The sequence below is a fragment of the Gymnodraco acuticeps genome, unplaced genomic scaffold (assembly GCF_902827175.1).
Source record: "Gymnodraco acuticeps unplaced genomic scaffold, fGymAcu1.1, whole genome shotgun sequence".
NCBI lineage: Eukaryota > Metazoa > Chordata > Actinopteri > Perciformes > Bathydraconidae > Gymnodraco > Gymnodraco acuticeps.
In genome coordinates this window covers 1,777,814-1,801,925 of record NW_022990583.1, presented here as the reverse complement: position 1 = coordinate 1,801,925, position 24,112 = coordinate 1,777,814, and the positions used below count along the sequence as shown (strand labels likewise).

The following is a 24,112-nucleotide window of genomic DNA, read 5'->3' as shown; positions in this document are numbered from 1 at the left end:
CTTTGTACGGTTACCAATTACCCTATAACGCACAAAACCCAGCAAATGTTCTTAAAGGGACAAACAGCAGCAGTATAAATAGAAAGTACCACATATTGACATTCTGCTTTGACTCTCACCTCAAAAATGTTTACATCTTTCTTGCTCTGATCTATGCATGACCATGAATATTGAATCTCTTGGCACATGGTCGTTGAACTTCTTCTGAAACCCTGTCTGTCCAGACGTAACAATTCATCATAGTAAATCTGATTATAAGTTTTTCCCCTGTAGATGACCCGCACACTTGTTTCTGTCGATGATTAATACAACCTGCGCGGGCAGCCATGATGGATCTGGTGGGGATCCACAGCTGAAGTTCATTAATAATTGGAATGTTGTAGAGTGTGAAGTAATGAATACTAATTATTCCTTTCATGGCTGACGGAAGACTACAAGCCAATCCATCAGCAAGGACTTTAATTTGGTGGAGTAATGGTTCTATCAATAGTACATTAATTCTGGCTTGTGAAGATATAGAGTTGAACCAGACCCAGGCCATGAGGAACCTGTGTTGTAAAATTGGGGCCTTGCCTGACATCCAAGGGGTAATTAGAGAAAAATGAGAAGCCACCAAGTTCGTCAAGCCATCGCTAATTTAATTGAAATGCAGGAAGAGATAAATATTGGCCGCTGTGGTGATAATCTTTCTTAATTCTTCATGAGTATTTGTCTACAGTGTGAGTGACATTCGGAGCGGGAGTGAAGTTCTTTCCTCTGCTGAGGTTGTTATGCATGAAAAGTGAGAGTTCAATAGGCTAAGATAGTCAAGACAAAATGGAGTGTTTGCACTGCCGCCGTACAAATAATCTACTGGTTCATAATCATCAGTCATTATCATTTAATCTCAATTGAAATCCCCTGCACTGTCTTTTATAGGAAAGCACTGGTGATGTTTCTAATCATCTAGACTAGATCCCATCATCATTAATGTTTCCCTTTCTTAAAGTCTACTGCTGGGAATACACAACAAACCAAGGCAAATATAACTCTGCTGCCGTTTTTGCTGTTCCATTTTTTTTTCTAGTTAAAGAGAAAAAAGAACTGTTTCCTGCAAAGTGGTCTTTGATCCGTAAACAACAACTCTAAACATGAAAGATCACTATTATCCTTTGGATTAGTCGTTTTTAGTCATTCTATTGACTAACTTTTTCGGAAACTTTTTATCAATTGGCTCATTGTCATGGAGATTGGTCGTAAAAATACCAGTAGCTGTTAGATTTCCTCCTTCTGGGACTTCTTGTTTATGCTGCAATAAAAGTCAGACATGAATTCATATGGTGCTTATTTTGAATATGACAAAAAAAGCTAACTCTGTAGATCCACATTTGTAGTATACAATAAAGTAAAGTTGCATTTTCCACGTTTTAAAGTACTTCAACTTTCATGAAATAAATCATGAGATGTACTTTCTGTTAATCATTGAATGTTTCACTCGTAGCCTTTCCTTACGTTTTGATTGGCTTTCAGCTATATATATTTTGTAAGTGTACCCTTCTGTTATCCAGGTATATTCGTATTGGCGGCAAGGAGTGTGAAAACAACAGCAACTTTCAACTCATCCTCCACACCAAGTTGGCCAATCCCCATTTCCCCCCTGAGCTGCAGGCCCAGACCACCCTCATCAACTTCACAGTGACTCCTGTGGGCCTGGAGGAGCAGCTGCTGGGACAGGTGGTGTCCCGCGAGAGGCCCGACCTAGAGGCCTTAAAGGTAAATCCATTGGTATTTGATGAACTATATAGACTGCTAAACCTGTGGTTAGGACTTTTATCGATGATATGATTACATTGAAAACATCAGTTCATAATGGCAAATGGAAAAGTCTGAATTGTTTTGTGTACGATTCCTAAGATGGAGCTGACCAGCCAGCAGAACCACTTTAAGATTGAACTGAAGAGGTTGGAGGACGACCTGTTGAGTCGCCTCTCTGCAGCCCACGGTAATTTCCTCGGTGATATTTCTCTGGTGGAGCAACTCGAGAACGCCAAAAGCACGGCCGCTCACATTCAGTACAAGGTGAGGTTATTACACCAAGTTTTGCAACGGTAGCCAAGTGCATGTTCTGTTGTTTTTTTGTCACTCAAGTGTTTTTGAATGTCACACAACGGCAAGCTCCTCATTTTATTGCATGAGCCGCAAATGGTGTGAGTTAGGAACATGTGTAATGAGAGGGATTTGGAGCATGACTGCGAGCCTAATAGCTCATGTTGTGCAATTGGAACACACAGGTGGTGGAGGCCAGAGAGAACGAGACAAAGATCAACGAGGCTCGAGAACTTTACCGCCCAGCAGCTGAGAGAGCCTCACTCCTCTTCTTCATCATCAATGACCTCAGCAAGATTAACCCCATGTACCAGTTTTCTCTCAAGGTGAAACCTTCACCCCTGAATCCTCTCAGGGGACGCATCGTTTTTGAAGCGCTTTCAAACAGTGATCAGTCCTTTCTGACCAAGTTTCCATTAAATGTGTTCATTTTTCTTGATGATTAAGATTTAAGGCATAGCCCTGTCTGTAAAATGTGCTTAAATATATACTTCTATGCCAAAAATGGTAGCTTTTTCTTTAGCTCCTACCAAGTGAGAATCTGTCTAAATACAAAGATTCAAGGCTTTTATTGGTCATACGTACATAGCTACAGTGTAGTTATGTCAATGAAAATCTTAGGTCACAGGCTCCTCCAACAGTGCAACACAATACAACAGGTAAAATAGTGCAAGTAAATATGAATAAAATAGAATATAAATAGTGCAAGGAGAGTCTATATACAAGTAATTGCAATATGATATATTAGATAAATAATGTGTAAGTTGCAAACAGATGAATGTTATGGATGTTCTTTGAAAAGTCCAGGTGTTTAACAGTCTTATGTGGAATGAAATGCTTGTATCTCTTTGGTTGTATTCCAGACCTTTAACTCGGTGTTTAACAAAGCGATGGAGCGTGCAGAATGGGACGAGGATGTGAGGACCAGAGTGCACACCCTGACTGAGGCCATCACCTATTCTGTATTCCTGTACACCAGCCAGGGCCTGTTTGAGAGAGACAAGTTAACCTTCTTGTCACACACTGCCTTCCAGGTGAGGGACTCAGGGCCGCCTCAAAGGTGGGGCGTCCTGTCATTCCCATCAATCAAAGTACTTTTCTGCCCACACATTAACTTCAATTAAAAGCAGTCAGCAGGACCATACGCTGCTATTGATTACCTCTCCCACCTTGCTCCACGGCTGCTGTTCAGACACTGGGTTCTGACAGGGGGTTGGTTCTGATGGCATAATGCAATTATCTGTCATTGCGCCAACTGTTATCATCTTAGAAATGGTGCAGCTCTGAAGGCTGCCCTTCATGTGGCTATTCCACATATAGAAGCCATTTCTCAGCCTCTATGAGTTGGAACACCCACCTGCCAGAGTTTTCTTGCAGTTTTTTTTTTTTTTATTTCGGTGGAAATGATTTAAAAGAAATCAATACAACATGGATCATTACAAACTGCTCCTCTTCCTTCCCCTCAGATGGCTCTCAAGCAGGGCCTGATTGATGCTCAGGAATTTGACTTCCTACTGCGTTTCCATGTGGAAGCGTGCAAAGTTAGTCCCGTGTCCTTCCTCTCTCCACATGCCTGGGGAGCCATTAAGGTACAGTCAATGCCAATAACATGCTTTTATATGTGATGTCACCAGCTTAATGGTCACATTTTCTATTCTTGTTAGCCATCAGTTCATCACTACATACCATTGTATATTTTCTACTTTTAAATGCTGTTTTATTTCTTCTTTGAGATGTTTACATTTTAGAATTGTTCAATTCTACTCTCTTAATTTCTACTTATGTGCAATGCCTTTTTTTTATGCTGCAACGCAAAAATGTCCCTTATCTTATCTTATAGTCTGATTAGAGAGATCTTTAAAATCTGTTATCTGGATATAGACAATTTCTACAATGGAGGGCTTCGTCGGACTGGACAAAGACATGGAGAGCTCCCCGAAGCGTTGGAGGAAGATCGTTGAGTCCAGTTGTCCTGAAAAGGAAAGACTTCCCCATGACTGGAAGAATAAAAGTTCCCTCCAGAAGCTTATTATCTTCAGAGCCCTTCGCCCTGATAGGATCACCTATACACTGAGGTATGTAAATGACCAAAGAACAATTGTATTTATAGGTGTTGTATATCACTAAATCCCTCTAAATGGTTTCCTGGCAGGTCCTTTGTGGAGGAAAGCATGGGAGCAAAATACGTGGACGCTGCCAGGCTGGAGTTTGACAAGCTGTATGAGGAAAGCAGCTCCTCCACCCCGGTGTTCTTCATCCTCTCACCTGGAGTGAATCCCCTCAAAGATGTGGAAAAACTAGGTACTTTTCGCATTGTTTGCTATTTAAACATCCTTGTCACCTGGTAGGGATTATTGTCCTAAATCCCCTTTGTGCGCAGGATTGAAGCTGGGATTCTCCATCGAGCAGGGCACTCTGCACAACGTCTCCCTGGGCCAGGGGCAGGAGGAGGTGGCTGAGAGGGCTCTGGGGAGCGCCTCTAAACTGGGACACTGGGTCATTCTGCAGGTAGGATCCATTATCCAGCAACTAGCTAACTGCAGAGCTCTTCCAGCAAGCCTGTAATGCGCCTAATGATATTATCTCATCCCCTGAGCAAGGAAATAAACTCAATTTGGTTCAATAAAAACCATAATTGGCTAAATCAGCTCCTTAAATGCCTCCTGTAAAAGGGAGAAGGCTGCGGCCAAGTGAGTCCTCCACGAATTTCACACTAATTCAGACCATGGCAGGACAATTTGACCATGACTATTACACAAATGAACCACGAGCATAACTAAACATACATTTATCTGATCTATTATGTCCAATTCTTCAGAATGTGCACCTGGTGGCTCGCTGGCTGCCCTCTCTCGATGCTCTTCTGGAGACAGCAGCGGTGGACAGCCACCAGAACTACAGAGTGTTCATCACCGGAGAACCAGCATCGAGCCCCGAGCATCACGTGATCCCCAGAGGCATCCTGGAGAGCGCCATCAAGATCACCAATGAGCCCCCCACCGGCATGAATGCCAGTTTGCATGCAGCCCTCAACCACTTCAATCAAGTGTGTGGAAACGTTCAAAGCAATGCATTACATTCGATTAAAAGAAATGAGGATTTGAGTTCACTCCAATCTGTTTTTCTTCCTCTCTCTTCTTAGGACACCCTGGATATGTGTTCCAGAGAGCAGGAGTTCAACTCCATGTTCTTCTCCCTCTGCTTCTTCCACGCTTGTGTTACGGAGCGTCGTAAATTTGGTCCCCAGGGGTGGAACCAGAACTACCCTTTCAGCACCGGAGACCTCACCATCTCCGCCAGCGTCCTGTACAACTACTTAGAGGCCAACACTAAAGTATTCTTACCTCCTATTATTAATAATTACTCAACACTTTTTTTTATGTATCCTTTGGTAAAACTTTTAATTTGCTTTTCACAACTACTTTCTTAAGTAAATGTATAATGATTATGGTGTTTGCAGTGGCCTTATTGTCAGACAGGGATGTTGAATTACAGCACAGTGCATCCAATTACTAAATCTTTTGTTCCAGTGTTATCTGTGAAAAAAGCTCAGTCTCTTTTTTCACACTTCTTCCTCTTATGACTATGAACACCAAACCTATAATTTAGCTTTATTTCATGAAGACACAAAATCCATTCTTGGGGTGCTGCACCCCTCAGCACTCCTAATGCATTTATCTTAGAACTCCTATTACTCCGGTCACAACCAATTATGTCTCCTAGGTATTCTGCCCTCCAAAAACGAATGTCCTTCATTATGTTAACCAAACAGTAACCTGTATGTGCGTATACAGAGAATTCATTAGGAGGGCAATGAAGCGTTATCCTAAATGTAATTACATGCAGCCAATGTGACAGTTCACAACGCTACATAAGTGATCACTGCAATTAGAGCTGATGAAGGAAGCAATTTGCAAAACAATACAGGTACAAATGATTGTGAACCTCCAGCTTTTGTAATTTGTTATGAATCACAGGTTCTTTTCTTCCTCCTTCACCCTCACGGATCATAATCTCCCTCTGAGGAAGAGACTCTTCTGTCATACATTAGATCAGAGTGTGTAAAGAAACATCATTTTCTTACATTCCCCCTGGCGCTATCACTATTAAAAGAGCTCATTTGGGAAGACATCATATAGTTACTGTTTGAAGTTCCAAAAGAGGAATGAAGCAATCGGGAATACGTTAATAACCCTTTTTCAGATGATACTAAAATATTATTGTTAGTTGAAGTAATAGTCTTTATTTAACTTGAATTGCCTTTTATTGTATAATACGCTTGTAATTATTGAAATGATACTGCTTATCTTATGTTGGCATTTCCATACGAGTCAGACTATGTTTATTGTAGTCCATGCAGGTGCCTTGGGAGGACTTGTGTTATCTTTTTGGGGAGATCATGTATGGAGGACACATTACCGATGGCTGGGACAGAAGACTGTGTAAGACCTATCTGCAAGAGTTCATGCATCCAAAAATGGTAAGACAGCGTTCATGTCGCCTGCAAAGACAATTTATTATTTTTTTGGTTTTGTTTTATCAAAACTAAGACAATACAAGTACATTCCTCCTGGTTTTGTTGTAACGTTTTCAAGGTCCGAAAACCCCTTGTAAAGTCTGGTCACTTCCAATGTGACTGCTGTTAGAGATTTAAAGGGAAAACTGATCCGCTTTTCAAATCTCTGCGCGTCCCTATCAAGCTGGTTAATACAGGAAGAAATCCAGAGCTACCGAGTAAACAATAATCTATTTTAATGGTAATATGACAATACAATACAATCAATACAGTACAAATTCAATACAGTTAATCTTTGGGATCCCGAATTTACCTGCACGTGAGCCAGCCAGAGGAAAGAGAGTGAACACCGCGTGTGTGTCTGTGTTCATACTCTTTGACAATGGGAGGAGTTATCAGATCCTCCCATTTGGACATCATTGATTGGCAGCCCCAAATATCACCAACACCTTAGACCTTAGGTTTCCCCAATCACTGTAGCTAGATCTAAGTTGAATGCAACTCAAGACATGCTCTCACCTTCCCCCATCTTCCTTTGTCCTCAAAAACACATGTCAACAGGCCCCAAATCCAGCTCACAGTTTTACCCAAATTATTCCCTTTTTAAGCTTATCCATAGTTTGCTAACATGAATAAATACAAATATAACTCTACACTGCCAACAAGTAAAACTCTACAAATCGGTTTTGAATGTCTTGGTGTTGTTAAGGTAAAGGGTGCCCTCTTGGGATGTAAACTTAAACTGCACTTTTGCACTTCTTTGGCATTGCTGGTTATTTTCAATCTCGCTTTAGTGGAGCTACCTCTCTGTGCCAACATGATATTCCAGCTGCTGCATGACACTGGACTATAAACATTATGAGGTCTTTATTCTTTAGCAGAAGTCAAGTTGATTGGCTTCAATTGGAGTTGATTTGATTCTTTCCCATGGTTAGTCAGTTTACCTTAACTTACAGATGCTTTTTTAATGTGATTTGGACAATTTGATGTCATTCAATGTGTTTTGCTGTTTGTGTGGCTGTCTGTCAAAGTGTATTCCCAAACACTCAGGCTTTGTTTTGCAAATGTAATAAATCCAGTTGAAGTGAAATGCCATTGTCACTGTTTATGCTGTGTTATCTTTTTCTTCTCCAAACTTCCATTCACAGTTTGAAGGGGAGCTTTTTCTCTGCCCTGGGTTCCTGTCCCCTCCCTTCATGGACTACAGTAGTTACCACGGTTACATTGACGAACACCTCCCCTCAGAGAACCCCACTCTGTATGGTCTCCATCCGAACGCTGAGCTGGACTGCCTCAGCGTCACCTCAGACGACCTCCTGAGGACCCTAATGGAGCTGCAGCCCCAGGCCTCCTGCAGAGGGGAGGGGTCTGCTCAGAGCACCGAGGAGAAGGTGTGGAGGCGCCGCGATAAAAACACATGAGAATACAATAACCTGCCTTCATAAATAACCTATCTATGTATATTATATTTGTCAGGTCAAGTCTGTCATTGAAGAAATCCTTGAGAAGCTTCCTGAGGAGTATGACATGGCAGAGATCATCACAAAGACCACAAAGAGAAGCCCCTACATTTCAGTGTGCTTCCAGGAGTGTGAACGCATGAATCTCCTGCTAGCAGAAATAAGGAAGTCCCTTCATGAGCTGGATCTTGGTCTCAAGGTGCAGTCTACTGTGACATATAATAAAGAAATGCATTTTTGTATCAGATCCTGAAGCAATAATGAGGATTACTTTGTCCACAGGGAGAACTCACCATCTCCTCCAGCATGGAGACTCTGCAGACAGCTCTGTTCAACGACTCCGTTCCAGAGTCCTGGGCCAGGCTGGCTTACCCCTCCACTAAAACACTGGCACAATGGTAACTGCTCATTTCTCATAATACTGTATTTTTTTAATCAACATGAATATCAGAATCAGACACGGGTTTATTACCAGGTAGGATGACACGTACGAGGAATTTGACTTGGTGTCGTGGTGTATACATAAAAGTAAAAAAATCTATTAAAAAAACACAGATAGAGAATTATTGTAAAAACCCTATAATAACATTTTTTTTTTTTTTTTTTAAATATATATATATAGGAGTAAAATTAAATAAAGCAGTATTTACATTGGAATATAATGAAATAAAATATAAAATATGTGCAGTGGAGTGCAGTGGCTGAGGTATCATTATCATTTATTTTAGCAAAAAATATGTCAAAGCATTGAAAAAACGGTCTTCAAACCTGATATTAGGACGACGCTTGCAGACACATTATAAAGACTTCAAGCTGTTTTATTCCATGTTGTTTAATCTCTATTCTTCACAGGTTTAATGATGTGATGTGTAGCTGTCGAGAGCTGGACAGCTGGACTCAGGACTTGGTTCTTCCTGCCGTCGTTTGGCTCTCCGGTCTCTTCAACCCTCAGTCTTTCCTCACCGGTGAGATCACAATCTCTAATCAAACAGCACACATGATTTAGGTGACATGTTACTCAGAGGCAGCAGAGATATTAACATGAAGACAATTTTCTTCCCAGCTGTGCTGCAGAGCATTGCTCGGAAGAATCAGTGGCCCCTGGACAAGATGACTTTGACTGTGGATGTAACGAAGAAGACGAAAGACGACTTTGGACACCCCCCACGGGAGGGGGCCTACGTTCACGGACTCTTCATGGAAGGTCAGAAATAAGAACAAATCATACCTCAAAAAGTAGAGCTGTCATAATATCAGATTTTCATATACAGTAGATAACAATATAATCCCGACAAGAACATGAACAATAATGTCAGTTATTCATCTTCAACTGTGTTTCTAGTGAGTTTTGTCTCTTTTTCGGTACATTTAATCACTCCTCCATGTGGGGGGGGGGGGGACAGAGTGAGATCAAAAAGCAATGTAAATAGTGAGAAATGCCCTACATTATTAACATGTTATTATCATGTGTATTATAAACATGGTATCAATATTTAAAATGTAAATTATAAATATCATGATCACTATGGACAACCCTTATTCTATCCGTCCTGCTGTTAATAGGATATTATATATTTGTTACATGGACATTTGATCATATTGTGCAACATATTTCTTATTCAAATGTGCGTCTCCTCTTCATTCAAAAGATTCAAAGGTTTTATTGTCAAATGCACAGACGCTACAGTGTGAAACTGGCAATGAAATTCTTCTGACCTGAGCTCCTCCAACAATGCAACATATATAATAAAATAAAAAAATTGTGCAAGAAGTCTATATACATGTAAATAGAATATGGACAAGAACAGAATATGAAATTGAAATAATGTACATTCATCCTGTGTATCGTAGGAGCGCGTTGGGACACTCAGTCTGGAATCATCTCCGAGGCGGTTCTGAGGGATCTGACCCCCGCCATGCCGGTGCTGTATGTCAGAGCGGTGCCTGCGGAGGAGCAGGAGCTGAGGAACACCTACGAGTGTCCCGTGTACCGCACCAGGCAGCGGGGGGCCACGTACGTCTGGACCCTCCACCTGCGCACCAAACAGCCCCCTGCCAGGTGGATCGTAGCGGGGGTGGCACTGCTGCTGTCCGTGTGAGACTAAAGTGAAGCGGGGGCTTGGTACTAGAATACTTACTGACAGTATTATGCAAACAGTTTGAAAGATGTCTCTTTTAAAGGTCCCCTATTATGCTGTTTTTCATCAATATATTATAGGTCTCAGATATATACAAACTAGGGCCGGGACTCGATTAAAAAAATTAATCTAATTAATTAGAGGTTTTGTAATTAATTAATCGAAATTAATCGCATTTTTAATCACATGTAAATATTTGACCTAAGAACAGTGAGAAGCAATTTTTTTCACATGGATTTTAGTATACCATTAGGCGCATTCACACCGCAGTACTTTTCCCACAAAGGTTCATGAGAACTTAGTTCATGAGAACTCTTTGAACCTGGGGGTGGATTAGGCAAATGAAGCCGCTGACGTCACTTCTTCTTCTTCTGCTTTGGGTTTACTGGCAGGCCGCAAACCACTTCACGGCGTATACTGCCGCTGTCAGTACCAGATATGTTCGGGCTACCAGATATGTTCGGGTGTATTTCCGTCGCATCCGTCATCCGTCATATTCGTCATATTTTACGGCAACTCAAGAGGGCCATCACGGTCAAATTCCGAACATTTAAACATAGCCGACACTTCATTCTTTACTTTGTCCGTTATTATATGTAGAAGATTATACTTTTTCTCCGTCATGTTGTTTCCTTAGCGACAACTTCAAACAGGCATAGCCTACACTTCATTCTTTACTTTGTCCGTTATTATATGTAGAAGATATTATTTTTTTCTCCGTCATGTTGTTTCCATAGCAACAACTTCAAACAATAACAACTAACCGCTAGCCGCAAAGCTAGCATCACAGCCACTGCTCCGTTTTCGGAGACTTTGCACACGTTTTCACAAACATTTTCACACGCTAGGAGTACTTCCACTAGCTTCGTCTTGATCTGTAGATGTGATTTGATGTGTCGTGTGTGTCCCAACTCCTCTCCAAAGTTCAGATATTTAATAAAATACTCAGGGGAGTTTCCTGAATTTTCATGCCCAAAACCAAGCACTAGGCCCTGGGTAAATTAAGAGGCTGATCTCGGGCACTTTTGTCCATTTTCCCTGGTGGTCGAAACTCAAGCCAGACATCCCTGGAATCGTCTCAGAGAGTAGATGATCAGTGGGGCCTTGGTTTTACTGAATGATGTGTTTTTTTTATGGGGAATTAAAATATGAGCTTATTTTTAGGATTTTCGGAGACTTTGCACACGTTTTCACAAACATTTTCACGCTAGTATATAGAGTATGGGAGTACTTCCATTCGCTTCGCCTTGATCTGTAGATGTGATTTGATGTGTCGTGTGTCTCCCAACTCCTCTCCAAAGTTCAGATACTATATAAAAATACTAAAAGGTAAATAAAACATTAAACATGACAACATAACAACCTGAAATATATGTATTCCATCTACACATTTCGTAATTATGTAATCTAGTGGCCTTAAAAAAGTGTTGGCTAAAGTAACGCAGAATATGTATATTTTTTAATTGTAAATAATTAGAAACATTATTTATGTGCACAAGTACATGGGATCCCATCATAGCACGCCACACATAACAAGCTGTCCCGAGTTCCTCCAGCTGCAGTTCCACAGACGGCCGGTGTGTGGCAGCAGAGCGCTGGGAGCAGAGGGAGGTGAGTATATGACGGATATGACGGATGACGGATGCGACGGAAATACACCCGAACATATCTGGTAGCCCGAACATATCTGGTACTGACACCGCCCAAAGTCCCCGGCCGGAAGTCCCCGGAGTTGGGGACTGGCTTCAGTAGAAGCTGCTGGGAGTCCCAGCAGTCTTCCGAGTAAATCGCCAGAACGCCGACACCTCCTCATCTCCACCGCTCCCATGTTTTATTTTGTGTTGCCATAAGTTAGTCTCTCTGCGTTTCTGCGCTGGGCTAATGCTAATAATGCTAATACGAAAATAATAAAATGGCGGCTTCACAAAACTTTTTGGGAGTTTTACGGGGCGTGGTTTGCAATCCGCCAAGCCAATCAGAAATATAGCTCTTTTCTCACAAGAGAGCCGTACGAAAGTCCCTGCTCTCTAGCAGGGACTTTCGTGGGGGTAAAAAGGTTATCATGAACTAATTTTAGTACCGGCTCTTTTTGGTGTGAACGCGATAAAATAGGCTAACGTCCACGCTAGCTGCTATATGTTTTGCATTGAGGTGATACTTGAGGCTTGATATGCGAATTCCTTTTTGCATAATTTGCACACAACCGTGCTCTTATCGACGCTTCTATCCGTCCGTTTTTTAAAACAACATTTCCCACTGTTGTTCACTGTGGTTTGTTGTTGTCTGAAGTCATGAACGTTAGTTGGTGCTCCAGTATAATCGGTACACCTGAAACTCATCGAGTGAGAAACGTTCCGCGGTGCAAAAATAAGTGCGATTAAAATGCGTTAATTTTTTTAACGCGTTAATTTTTGTGTAATTAATTAATCTTAATTAACGCGTTAAAGTCCCGGCCCTAATACAAACATGTCTCTGAAGTGTTTGGCTGAAATACCAAACAGATCCTGCATTGTAGAATCCCACAAATTCTACAATGCAGGGGGCGGGGGTTACCTTGGTTGGTGATTGGCTAATGGTTACACAACCAAAACATTGTTATGACATCATAAAGTGGCCAAAATCTGATCATTTTCGGACAGGTTTTTATTAGGGCTGTCAAGTTAACGCGTTAACGCAAAAATAAAATTATTATTATTATTTTAACGCGATTAACGCATGTGTATTTGTTGTCCTCGGCCGCCCCGTAGTTTCAGAGAGCATCATTCAAATACATTCTACAAGCTGATGCTGACAGCCCCGCTCCTGCTGCCCGCTTGTGGCAGACCACACTTCCACGCTCACCGGCAGGCACCGACTGGCTGTTGGGAGGACCGGGAGGGTGTGTGTATGTGTGGCGCGAGCGAGGCATACCTTACGTGTATTGCTGTTGTTAGCATCTGGTGCTAGCAAGCTGCGCTAACGGATATAAGGAGCTGTTTCAATGAAAACAGAGGAGCGACATTTCGCCGAGCACTTGACTTTATGCAGGAAGCCAGACAGTGGGACATTGTACGAAAAGTCAGCACACTCAGCAGGGATAGTGCGCAACATGATTGCAGCGTCCAGGCAGCTCCCGTTCGAGCATATGCCTTGAGTTGCACATAGCTCCAACGATCCATCAGTGTCTCCACACACACACACACACACACACACACCCCCCCACACACACACACACACACACACACTATTGTATGATAGGTTCCAGGTTGAATTGAGGCGAATATTTGTAATGTTCAGAGGTTGTTGTGGTTAATATTCATGAGAATATTTGTCATTGTTCAAATGATAATAAACACACATATAAAGCATATTTGTCCACTCATATGTTTATAAGAGTATTAAAAACTGGAAAAATATTCCTCTAAGGTACACTTAGAACAGATAAAAAATGTGCGATTAATTTGCGATTAATCGCGATTAACTATTTTAATCGACTGACAGCCCTAGTTTTTATATAAATGGATCAGGACAAAAAGAGAGAGAATCTTTTTTCCTGAAACTTTCAGAATCTCTTTACACAGAGGGGATGCATGTTTATGTATAAAAGACATGAAAAAGTGGATTTGCATAATAAATAGTTAAACTTTAAGCTTTTCTCCATTGCGACCGAATTGTGTTAATGTTGCTTTTTGTCATGTTCTTTTTAATAATGACTACTGCAATAGACACTTTTAATCATGCTTTAATATTGCTTGTATCCAATTTGGTTTATATGACACAATCCTGACATTGTAGTGTATGAAAGCGTGTGTGTTAGAGATGGTGAGATAGTGGAAATAAAGAGGGCGATGCGTGTTGAGCCGGTGGTGAACCTGTTGTGTGAGACCTCTCCCCTGAGGGGGCTCGGTCTGCACATGATTTGTTGGGAGCTTATGTCTCCATTTGAGACCATGTAATTCGGGATAGGGAGCATATTTTATTGGAAGGTCAAGATTAAAAAAGCTCTCTGGCTGCCCTCTACTAACTGAATGATACACAATACCGTCTGGAGGGTTCCCGGACAGAATTCCCAGGAGATTATGTGCATGGTCGCTATTGACTTTTAAATGAGGTGCATTTGACATTGACCTTTTGTACGGCAGAGGCAGAATACTAACAGACGAGTGTAATTCATTCAGCCGGGCCTGTTGGAGGAACCTATTCAAAGACACTGATAGCTTTCTATGAGAAAGCCACACATTAGATTACCCACCCTTTATCTGTCTGCACTCTCTGTTAGCATCTGATCAACCAAATAGGAACCAAATCTTTAACTGAGTTTAAAGAAAGACTTATCTCAAATGTTATCTCTTTTAAACTGATTTAATTGAGGGTAATTGAAAACGGAGAAGATTAAAGTTTAACCGTGATTATGCATGCGTACTGAAGGAGATGTGCATTATTCATATGGTCTTAAGTCCTGTGTATGTCAGAGATATGGTAAAACCTTGTGGGAGATCCAGGGTCAAGGTTAAGATCATATAGGACGCAGTGAGAAAAAACACATTTGGAAGGAGGGAGAATTTTGTGCGACCATAAAAAGTAGATTCAGTGTAACTACACATTCAATAATGTTACATTTATTTATACAAAACAAGCATTTCGACTCCATTTTGCAACATTCATTATTCCTACCATTTGTAAACACTATGTCAGAGACTCCATGATATTAGCGGAAATTTGCTCAGGAAGACACTGGGCAGGTGCAATATTTATCTACTAAGATAAACATGTGACATATGATGTACAAATTACAGCCATTCGTTTTTTTTTGTTTCTTTTTGGATATAAATCAGCACCCCTATCTTCTCAAATGAGACTTTCTCCAGCGCTAATAACGGCTGTGATGCTCTTAATTTCTCTGTGGCTGCAGACAGTCAGTGGAGGATGGATCCTGTGCATTGTATCGCTCGGGGGGAAATGAAGAACCAGTCTTCCTGTAGTTTCTCTTCATCTGCCCTCTCTTCCTCTCATTAGCACGCCACAGCAGCTAGCGAGTCATTTGGTGACAGGGAAATGATACAGTGCTGGCAGTGTTTGGGAGGAAATGGCAGGGTGCGGGCCCCCGGCGCAGCGGGGGTCGAGCCACAGATAGTCATGTTAAAGGCCAAGTAGGACACCTGGTTAAAGGCAGCGAGGGCATCGGGGTCGCACCTCCGCCTTGTACCGTTTTATTGCCCAAAAGAAATGATCCAAGATCCAACATTTGAAGTATTTTTAAAAATCACTAATTGGAGAAACTTATTTAATGACAGTACAGGAAATGTTTACCCACATAATGAAAAAGTTACAAATATGACCAAAATCAGTGGTTGTTATAAACAGTGTGGTCCCCACTTAATAATATTTTAAATGGTCAGAGCATAATTAACCCACTAGGGGGCCCCATGGTAAAGATGAGCTATGGGCCCCTTTTGATCAACTATCATGTTTTCCACTTTCACTAAAGTATGAGAAGAGGTAGGAAGTAACTAAGTACATTTACTCAAGTACAATTTTGAGATACTTGTAGTTTATTTGAGTATTTCCATGTTATGCTCCTTTCTACTTTTACCCCATTACAATTCAGACATAAATCGTGTACTTTTGCTCCAGTACATTTGATTAATACCTATACAGATTTGGATTAATGATGTGAAATATATCAACCCTTAAATCAGACTGTGGTTCCACCTGGAGTACATTCACAATCTACCCTGCAGTATACAAAGTCATTAAAACTAGCTGCACCTTTATCAGCTTTGATAACACTTTATTGCATCAATAATTATAGTCAAAACATAAAATATTATTCTGAAAATGGGTGAATCTGCATAATGAGTACTTTTACTTTTGGTACTTTTGAGTTAATTTTGATGCTAATACTTTTGTACTTGTACTTCAGTAATATTTTTGATTGCAGGACTTTTACTTGTAACAGAGAATTCCTACCCTCTGGTACTTTTACTACAAGGTAGTATTTCTTCCACCTCTGAGTATGAGTGATGGGTTTGTTGTAACTTAATTCATTTATTCATTAAGCACAATTAATTAATTAAGCACAACATTATGTATTATAATGTTCCGTGTTATATATCCAATGTATATATTTTTTAAGATATTTAAGTTATATTTGAATGGTGCATATATGTGCACAAAGTGTAGAGTACTCCAGCAGCCACAGAGAGGCAGTGAAGACTCAGGTGGAGTGCAGGTGAACTCATTTAAGGTTTAAAGAATAAAATATAGGAACCGTTGAAGAGAAGGAAATATTTGAATATAATCTGTGGCACGCTTAACAACTATGCCTATGTATTTATGAACGCTTTCTGCCAGTGTATCTGTGCACATAGCATATGTAATGACCCTTCTTTTCATGGGGTCATCACACAATCAGCTGTTTGTGGTTTCCTAGATGCACTTTGTATCATGACCTTGCTATGATTTACTTCTGACATTTACTTTTTACATTTTATGTATGTATTAATCAGAGCATTGCTAGAGTAAGAGTTAGAAAGTGCTTTGTGCCTGTTTGAGTGTCACCACCTTATTCATGTCGATATATATCTTTCAAAAATAACCAGTCATGATGAGGAAAAATATTTTATTGCATGCACAGTTCACAATGGTGGTCCCTCCATGGCTTACCATATCACGCAGACCAGCCTTTAAACGGTGCGTACAAAAAACACAAAATCAAACCAAAGAAGTTGAAGTCATATCTATAGAACAAATAAATAATTCTGAAATAAATAAATATCTGTATCCAGAATTGCAAAATATATACAGTACAAATAAAATCAAACTAATGATGATACAAATTAAATTCAAAGTAAGATACTGCTAACCCAATTGTCTCTCAATTTTAACTGTGGGCTTTAAAATCCAACAATTAAAATACTATTTCAAGATTTAAAAAAATGCCACTTCACAACGCCTACTTAAAACGGCCTAACTTCAGGACGAAAGAGAATTTTCAGGTGACCGATCTAGAGAATAAATAGCGTACAGTATCTTCTAAAACTACACATTGTACAAGTGTATACTGTAGTCTTACTACACAATGTACAGGAGTATACAGTAGTATTACTACACATTGTACAGGAGTAGACAGTAGTATTACTACACATTGTATATGTTTACAGTAGTTTTACTACACACTGTACATAAGCAAATGGCTTCTATTTTCTACTGTTTTTGTCCAGAAGGTGCTGTAGTATTTGTTTTGCTATAGAGTGGTGCAGAGCCATATAATAGAAGGTGCAGTGACGAGTCCTAAAACCCGGAAGTGAGTCAGCATTTTACCCAATGATTTTACCACTTCCGGTTCCCTCGTCTCAGAATCAATGGGATTTCTCCATAGGATTTTGGAAAATAGCTGGAAATAAGGTCTGTGGTTGACACAAATTTAAGAGACGGATCACGTTTTGTTCTCCGACATTAAATACATCAGCAGTGACCCCACTGGTGATTTTTGAAGAGTGTACGTGTCTGAAAAACGATGGTTGTTAACAAGTGGCTGAATAGGACTATGGAAGTTGTCGAGGACGTTGTACGTCATCATTACACCGAACACTCCCGCTAAGTTTGTTTGCTCTGGTCTGCTTGAAAGCAAGTACCTGCGCTCTTGCAAACTGTTAAAACAAAAGCTTCAACTTGTACAATTTTGAGTCTGTATTTTTGAATATCGATCTTAAGTTGGCGTGACGTTGAAGTCATGCGACCCTGCTGTACTCGGCTGTAGGCTAGTTCGTTTATAACATAACGTTAGCATTTTGCTTCTGGCGATTAGATTTATGATTAGAACATTATAAAAGTAGGGTGGACATGTGGATATTATCCGGCTGAATAAAACGTGCGTTTATCTAACAGGTTCGTTTTCCACAGATCTTATTTCGAGCTATTTTCCAAAATCCAGCCCACTCTCTTCAGTCTGCGTACAAATGACACGACTTTTGTAAAGGCGTGCAATAGATACGCTGAAGTCCGATTTTGCGTGCATACGATACTCCCACGTTACGTTGTTATGAACATTACATGCGTTTATTTTCTATATCTTTCATTTATTTAACCAAACCCAATAAGCTGCTGTGTCGTTTATTACACCGCAAACATTAAAACTGTCATTGGAACGGCGATCAAGCCTGAAGCCACAGTGCTCTTTGTTTTAATGTTTGAGGTGCAATATCAGCGTATCATATCCACGCAAAATTGGACTTATTGCACGCCTTTGCAAAGTCGTGTCATTTGTACGCAGACTGTGAGACCGGGTTGGCCAAAATCCTATGGAGAAATCCCATTGCTTTTTTGTCAAGGGAACCCATGCGCAGCTTATTTCCGGGTAAATACGTCATCCCTGCACCACTCTATTGCTCTTTACTTCACTGACAGTTAACCCCAGAAACACAAGGAAACGTATTTATCCCTTACAATTTCCAACCTTACATCTACTGAGGATAAATGAGATATTGTAAGCTGCAGCTCTGTAGCATTTGATGAAAACAAAAAACTTTGTGTTGTGGTTTGTCTTTAATGTTTCTTAAAGATTGTTGCTGAGCTTTTCAAATGCTAATCTCTTTGTACCATACAGCTAGAGCGGATATCTCAACACCTCAACAAATCAAACACTGTCTGGGTTGCAATGTGCACTATGTTGTGTTTTAACCTGAACTTTAAAGACCAATACGGACACGTGTCAGTATGAATCTGCTGCTTCATTTATAACTGATTGTCCACAGCTCATCTAAATGGAGAGCCTTATGCAATTAGCATCACTTTAAACAGGCGTTTTAATGGTATTTAGCAATAACATACTGTACGTGATTATGTCTCACAGACAGGACACAAAGCTTTTCCCACATCAGAGAAATACATTTTGTATTATCTAATTCAATGTTCTAAAACCATCTGAGTTGCCCCATCTCATACACTCTGATTCAACGATAAAAAATATATGTTAAGGGAATTCTGTAAAAATACATAATGAAAATAATATATGAAAATGTTAAATATTTAACAATCATTTTCCCTAAATCTGTCCTCTTGATTCAGCTTGTTGTACATACAGTGTACTGATTCATTACTGATGCATGTCCTGCATCTGGCAAAGAGAACATCTGGATCCTGTGTGTGTACAATATTGGACTGAGATACTCTTTGGTTGTCTCGGATAAAACAAACTGTCGCTGCCAGATCTTTAAATGGTGAAAAATACAAAAAGATGTCCAGTGTCATGAGTGAACCTGCATCTCAATCACTACTGATGTGATTTATGTGGTTAAAAGGCTACTAAGTGGACCTTAAGTGAAACTCAACACCTTTTGTTAGCACCTTCATGTTCTGTGTTTTTTTTAGCAGTTGGGAAGCACTTCCATCTTCAAACGTGCTGTTATTGCAGCCTGCTGCTTCTCCACTAGGGGGAGCTGTTGTATCATTCTGAGAACAGCTCGGCCAACTTGTGACTGTAAGAACTAAAGTAATAGCAGCAGGTTTGGTTTCGACACATGGATCAAGACCTACAGATGTCTTCCAGGCAGTTTGGTTGAAGTAGATCTGCTGGCTGTGCAGCTGGACCTGCTTTCAGGCGTTTTGAATCACTGACACTTATGGATCTAATGCAAACACGTGTGCATTTAACCTAATATGCTTCTGTTTCTGCTTAGTCCCATCTGTGGTGTCACCCTCCTGACTGAGCGGCCTCTGATTGCTGACTGAGTCCTGAGAGATAGATGAGACGGCGATAAATCGTTCCTTGGCAATCAGACAGTGTGGCTGACACAGTGGGGGGTGCAGTGAGAGCTGCTCTCTAAGCACGGGGCTCCAGCCTGTGAGACAGTTCAAACAGAGTCTGCTGATTGTCGATGATATGCAGGTCGTCGATGTACGCTCGCACTTCTGTGCTGCTCTTCTGGGTGATGCCGTTACCTGGAGGGACAGGAAATGGTTTAGCTCCAAGCCAGGGCCGCATTTAAACATAATGTCATAGTATTGATGGCCTGGGAACAAATTGCATCAAATTCTGTGAAAGGGCCATTGGAACCAACTTTTATTTCCCCTTATGACATGTTGTGGATCATAAATGCTGCCCAAATTATATTTAAATCAAAATGTGATGATTGTGAACATCATGGTACATTTATTTGATTTGAACTATATGAGGACAGTTTATTTCAAAGCTAACAGATGTTGTCCACAGATTTGCCTTTAAAAGAATGAATCTACAACATAGATTTGTAATAGTTACAAAGTAAACGTCAAAAACATTGTTAGATTTCACACCCTAAAATGAGGAATGAGTGATGAGAATACTGACCCATGGGATCTTTCTGACACTGCCGGATGAGTCGTACTGTCTCTGCGATCATGTGCTGGAAATAAGATAAACACCGCTCCGTTAGACATTACAAATTCAGCACTGCCTGATGTTTTCTTTGCAGGAACATGAAGTGCTATGAAGGGTTTGTGAACTCACCAGCTTTTCAAAATTAACCAGGTTATCATGAAACGTCTTGTTGCCTTCGTGAATGAACGTAATATCTAAAAAAGGAAAGTCTTTTGTTAGTTTTCATCAACAGGTATTTGATGTGAAATGTCTGTTTGTTTCTACATGTCAAACCTGCCTGATGGAGATACTTCACAGAGCTCTCCTCTCAGAGGCGTGTGTAATAATGTGACAGAATAATAAGCGTACCTTTCAGTAGCAGAGGAGGGAAGGGGATCTTTGGAGCCTTCATCTTCTTGAAGGAGTCCCTGTAGGCCTTGTGGTTCAGCGAGGGATCCTGAAGACATTTTCAAAACGAATGAGTGTAATCCTCTGGGGAGGAGTGAGTGTGCCTGTGCATGCATGCTTTGTTATCTGAGATATGGCAGCACAAGTGACTAATGATCATCTAAAACACCTGCTGTTCTGAAATGAAAAAACATCTGTTTGTTTTACCTCATACACACTGAAGCACAGGGTTGTATTCCCTAGTGCAGTGAATAAATATCAATGTTTATTCCTTTCAAAATAGATGTATACAGTGTAGTGTCACACAGAGTACCACAAACTACACTTACTGTAACTGTCTCCATTTCTGTAAACAGCTTTTTGAATTTGCCAGGCATCTTCTGTAGAGAAAATAACATGATTTGTGTTCAGACGTTCTTCTCATAAAAGCTGGCACAGATGAAAAAAGAAGTAAAAGGCACATCTTTACCTCCCATGTCTGACTGAGGCGGCTAACAGCTGCAGTGGTCAGGCCCATTATAATGGCGAAGAAACAGTTGAGGTTCCTCTGTGCTTTACAGCTATAAAAGATCAATGGAGCACACAATTCAGTGTCCTGCAGAGCAACCAAAGCCAATGCAGTTCATTGATCTGCCACAGGAGGGGGCAGCATCCCCATGCAAGGCTTAGAGAAGGGAAATGGCCAACAGTGTGTGTGACTCACAATCAATAAGTCTTGCAGAAGGATGTGAGAACAGCTACTTACTGAGCAGCGATCTTGATGAACTTCTTGATGAGTTGGACCCGTTTGCAGAGCGTTGGGCACAGCAGCACCTCGGTCATCACCCACAGCTGGACCTCATTGCAGCGCTGCAGCAGCAGCTCCAGCGCCACCGTGTGGCTGCTGCTGCTGTGGCGACTGAAGGTGAAATACACCAGTTCTTGCTGTAAAGGAACAACATCATGAGGCAGAGCAAGCCACGGTTGAGACACCAGTGTCACAGCGATATTTATCTCATTTTGTTTCATATCAATTTGATCAAGAAATGTTTCCACAACAGGTTAAATGTAATAAAGGACATGTTATGTAAGCAATTGAATTGAATTAGACCTTTAGCAACAAAAAATAAGCTTTTGAAATGTAGCTAGTTCTGTCACATGTGTTAGTCTTGGACATGTTGTTATGGAAACACAAAATCAAATGACCTGGCCCATGACCCACCAGACTGTTCAGTGTGTGTCACTTAGGGACTTCATGAGATAAAATAAAGGTTAAAGCTGTATAAGGAACTTTCCAGAACATTTAAATGTCATGTGATACCTGTGTCACGGTGGGTCGTTATGGGTTAAAAGGCAGCAATTCAGGCACGAGTATTCAAGTTGTGGGACAAACCTCGTGTATTGAGGCAAAGATGGTCCAGTCAAAGTTGGTGAGAGCGACCGCCACGTCCCACGTGTTTAAACTGAGCATGCGTGCCGTCCTCTGTTGGAGCTCTGAGTTGTCAGTGAACGGGTTCTGAGGGGGGGAAACATCCAACAATATCAGGCAATGGAGTCTTGAAGCTTCTAACCTCTGCACATTATGTCATTTGCTGCTTCTGAGCTGATGTATGAATGTGTATAAATTAGCTCCACAGATTTTGTACAGTATGTCTAAGTCATAGTATTTGGGGAATCATTTGCTTAGGTATTTAACCTTTGACACAGTTCATTGTTTTCTCCTTTCACAGTCTCTTTCCCCATGGCATAGGTCTACGGCCTTGGGTATTGCTGCCATCTCTCTTAAGGAGGGGCAGCTTGGGCGCATCTTTGTTGCCAGTTTATGACCGAGAACAAGCCGCAATGAGATAGTTTATGTTCAGGGACATCTAGAGGCCCTTCTTTTCTGGTTTGGCAACCGCTGTGTCACCTCGTGGCGGCAGCACCTGTCTTGTCAAATTCTCCGGCCGTAACTCCATAATAAACCATCAGTGTTTGCCTCTCCCTGTGTCCCTCTGAGTTTCGTCTCCATTGCTTCAAAGTGACATTCTTACCAGGACTTCACCCAGGTCCTTCCTGCACACATGCAGCCTCCCCACCGGCCGTAGTGAATCAGAGAAGACTCTGTCCTGAGGCTGCAGCAGGAGCCTCCCTGCAGGGGACAGACGTATCACAAAGAGCAGAACACCATTCAAAATCTGTCAGGCAGTGGCGAGAGATAAGAGTCACTGTGTCAGAATACACTCTGAGGGGGCCAGCCACTTCAGTCACTGATAACAGAAACTGATCTTATGATACTGTACTGTAAGAATTATTTCTTTTAACTGTTGTCATAGGGAAGACATCAATGCCAGCTCGATTAACTACAATCTCACATCTCTAGATTCAATATAGGAATAAAAACTCAAGCATGAATTATTTTGAAAATCTTTTGTAATACCACAAATTTGTCTTAAGAAACATTTACTTATAGTCAACTCCAATAAGATATGTAATAACAAGGATTTTTAGAATGACCTAATTGTATCTATTTTGTACTGAATTGTACACTGATGGTAATTATTGCTGGAAACTATATGTGTATAAACATTGAAAACAATGTTGACATATGCAAATTCTCCCTTCCTGATCAGATTGACACCGTTGTGTAAGTTAGTGTATATAAAGCATTGTAATGGCCATAGTAAGTGTGTGTTGTGCAATATGCTGGTTGGTTAGAATAGTATTTACCCCCATTGTAAGTGACAGCCACCAGCACCAGTCCCCCGAGTGGGACGTCCATCCTCTCTGCCACGGCCTGAAGCAGCTCCTGGGCCACCACCCCGCCGTGGGCCCTCATACTCAGGAACGAGTCCATGGTGATATACACGTGACACAGCACTGTAACAGAGAGAACATTTCAGAAAGACTGTAAAACCTAAAAGCATACTGCATTCATCAAAGAGGAAGAGTCATTTGTGTTGATTTGGACTCAGCATTACTAAATCAGGCTAATGGTCCTTTTTAAATGTAGTGTTGTTCACAGTATTTTTGCTACACATGGCCTCTTTGGTAACGCATTTCCTCTTGGGGTTACAGTTATGTATGAGCAATTTGTTTTAAATTTAAGGCGTTTATAGATGTTGTGTTAGCTGAGATTCTGATTGTGTGACTGTAAAAGCTTTACAAGGCTAAACTCCTGGCTGGCAGTTCACTAAAAGAAACAGAAACACAATAGTTACACATCAAA

The 24,112-nt window shown here is 40.9% G+C and overlaps 2 protein-coding genes across 6 annotated transcripts in view; one reads left to right on the top strand and one right to left on the bottom strand.

Annotated features, from left to right (window-relative positions):
* Positions 1 to 12,871, top strand: part of LOC117554078 (dynein heavy chain 11, axonemal) — a 42,943-nt gene extending 30,072 nt beyond the window's left edge. For 2 of the 3 annotated variants that reach the window (XR_004570219.1, XR_004570218.1), the window contains exons 66-83: positions 1,548 to 1,752; positions 1,894 to 2,058; positions 2,271 to 2,411; positions 2,949 to 3,119; positions 3,552 to 3,674; positions 3,967 to 4,160; positions 4,238 to 4,386; positions 4,466 to 4,593; positions 4,904 to 5,131; positions 5,228 to 5,419; positions 6,437 to 6,565; positions 7,750 to 7,992; positions 8,078 to 8,260; positions 8,344 to 8,459; positions 8,914 to 9,026; positions 9,125 to 9,265; positions 9,913 to 10,290; positions 12,658 to 12,871. Coding sequence is in view for 1 of the 3 variants with exons in the window: in XM_034228316.1 (XP_034084207.1) it covers positions 1,548 to 1,752; positions 1,894 to 2,058; positions 2,271 to 2,411; positions 2,949 to 3,119; positions 3,552 to 3,674; positions 3,967 to 4,160; positions 4,238 to 4,386; positions 4,466 to 4,593; positions 4,904 to 5,131; positions 5,228 to 5,419; positions 6,437 to 6,565; positions 7,750 to 7,992; positions 8,078 to 8,260; positions 8,344 to 8,459; positions 8,914 to 9,026; positions 9,125 to 9,265; positions 9,913 to 10,160 (2,869 nt within the window). In the remaining 2 variants the exon portion in view is untranslated. Of the gene's footprint in view, positions 1 to 1,547; positions 1,753 to 1,893; positions 2,059 to 2,270; positions 2,412 to 2,948; positions 3,120 to 3,551; positions 3,675 to 3,966; positions 4,161 to 4,237; positions 4,387 to 4,465; positions 4,594 to 4,903; positions 5,132 to 5,227; positions 5,420 to 6,436; positions 6,566 to 7,749; positions 7,993 to 8,077; positions 8,261 to 8,343; positions 8,460 to 8,913; positions 9,027 to 9,124; positions 9,266 to 9,912; positions 10,359 to 12,657 lie in introns of those variants that run through there. The other variant, XM_034228316.1, reaches the window with a different exon arrangement.
* Positions 12,872 to 16,783: 3,912 nt separating this feature from the next.
* Positions 16,784 to 24,112, bottom strand: part of LOC117554076 (rap guanine nucleotide exchange factor 5-like) — a 31,620-nt gene continuing 24,291 nt past the window's right edge. For all 3 annotated transcript variants that reach the window (XM_034228312.1, XM_034228314.1, XM_034228315.1), the window contains 10 exons: positions 23,614 to 23,763; positions 22,938 to 23,035; positions 22,298 to 22,420; positions 21,671 to 21,849; positions 21,395 to 21,485; positions 21,255 to 21,305; positions 20,887 to 20,974; positions 20,668 to 20,732; positions 20,509 to 20,563; positions 16,784 to 20,120 (listed from right to left, as the gene is read on the bottom strand). In XM_034228312.1, the coding sequence (XP_034084203.1) occupies positions 20,002 to 20,120; positions 20,509 to 20,563; positions 20,668 to 20,732; positions 20,887 to 20,974; positions 21,255 to 21,305; positions 21,395 to 21,485; positions 21,671 to 21,849; positions 22,298 to 22,420; positions 22,938 to 23,035; positions 23,614 to 23,763 (1,019 nt within the window). In that variant the 3' untranslated portion in view covers positions 16,784 to 20,001. The remainder of the gene's footprint in view (positions 20,121 to 20,508; positions 20,564 to 20,667; positions 20,733 to 20,886; positions 20,975 to 21,254; positions 21,306 to 21,394; positions 21,486 to 21,670; positions 21,850 to 22,297; positions 22,421 to 22,937; positions 23,036 to 23,613; positions 23,764 to 24,112) is intronic.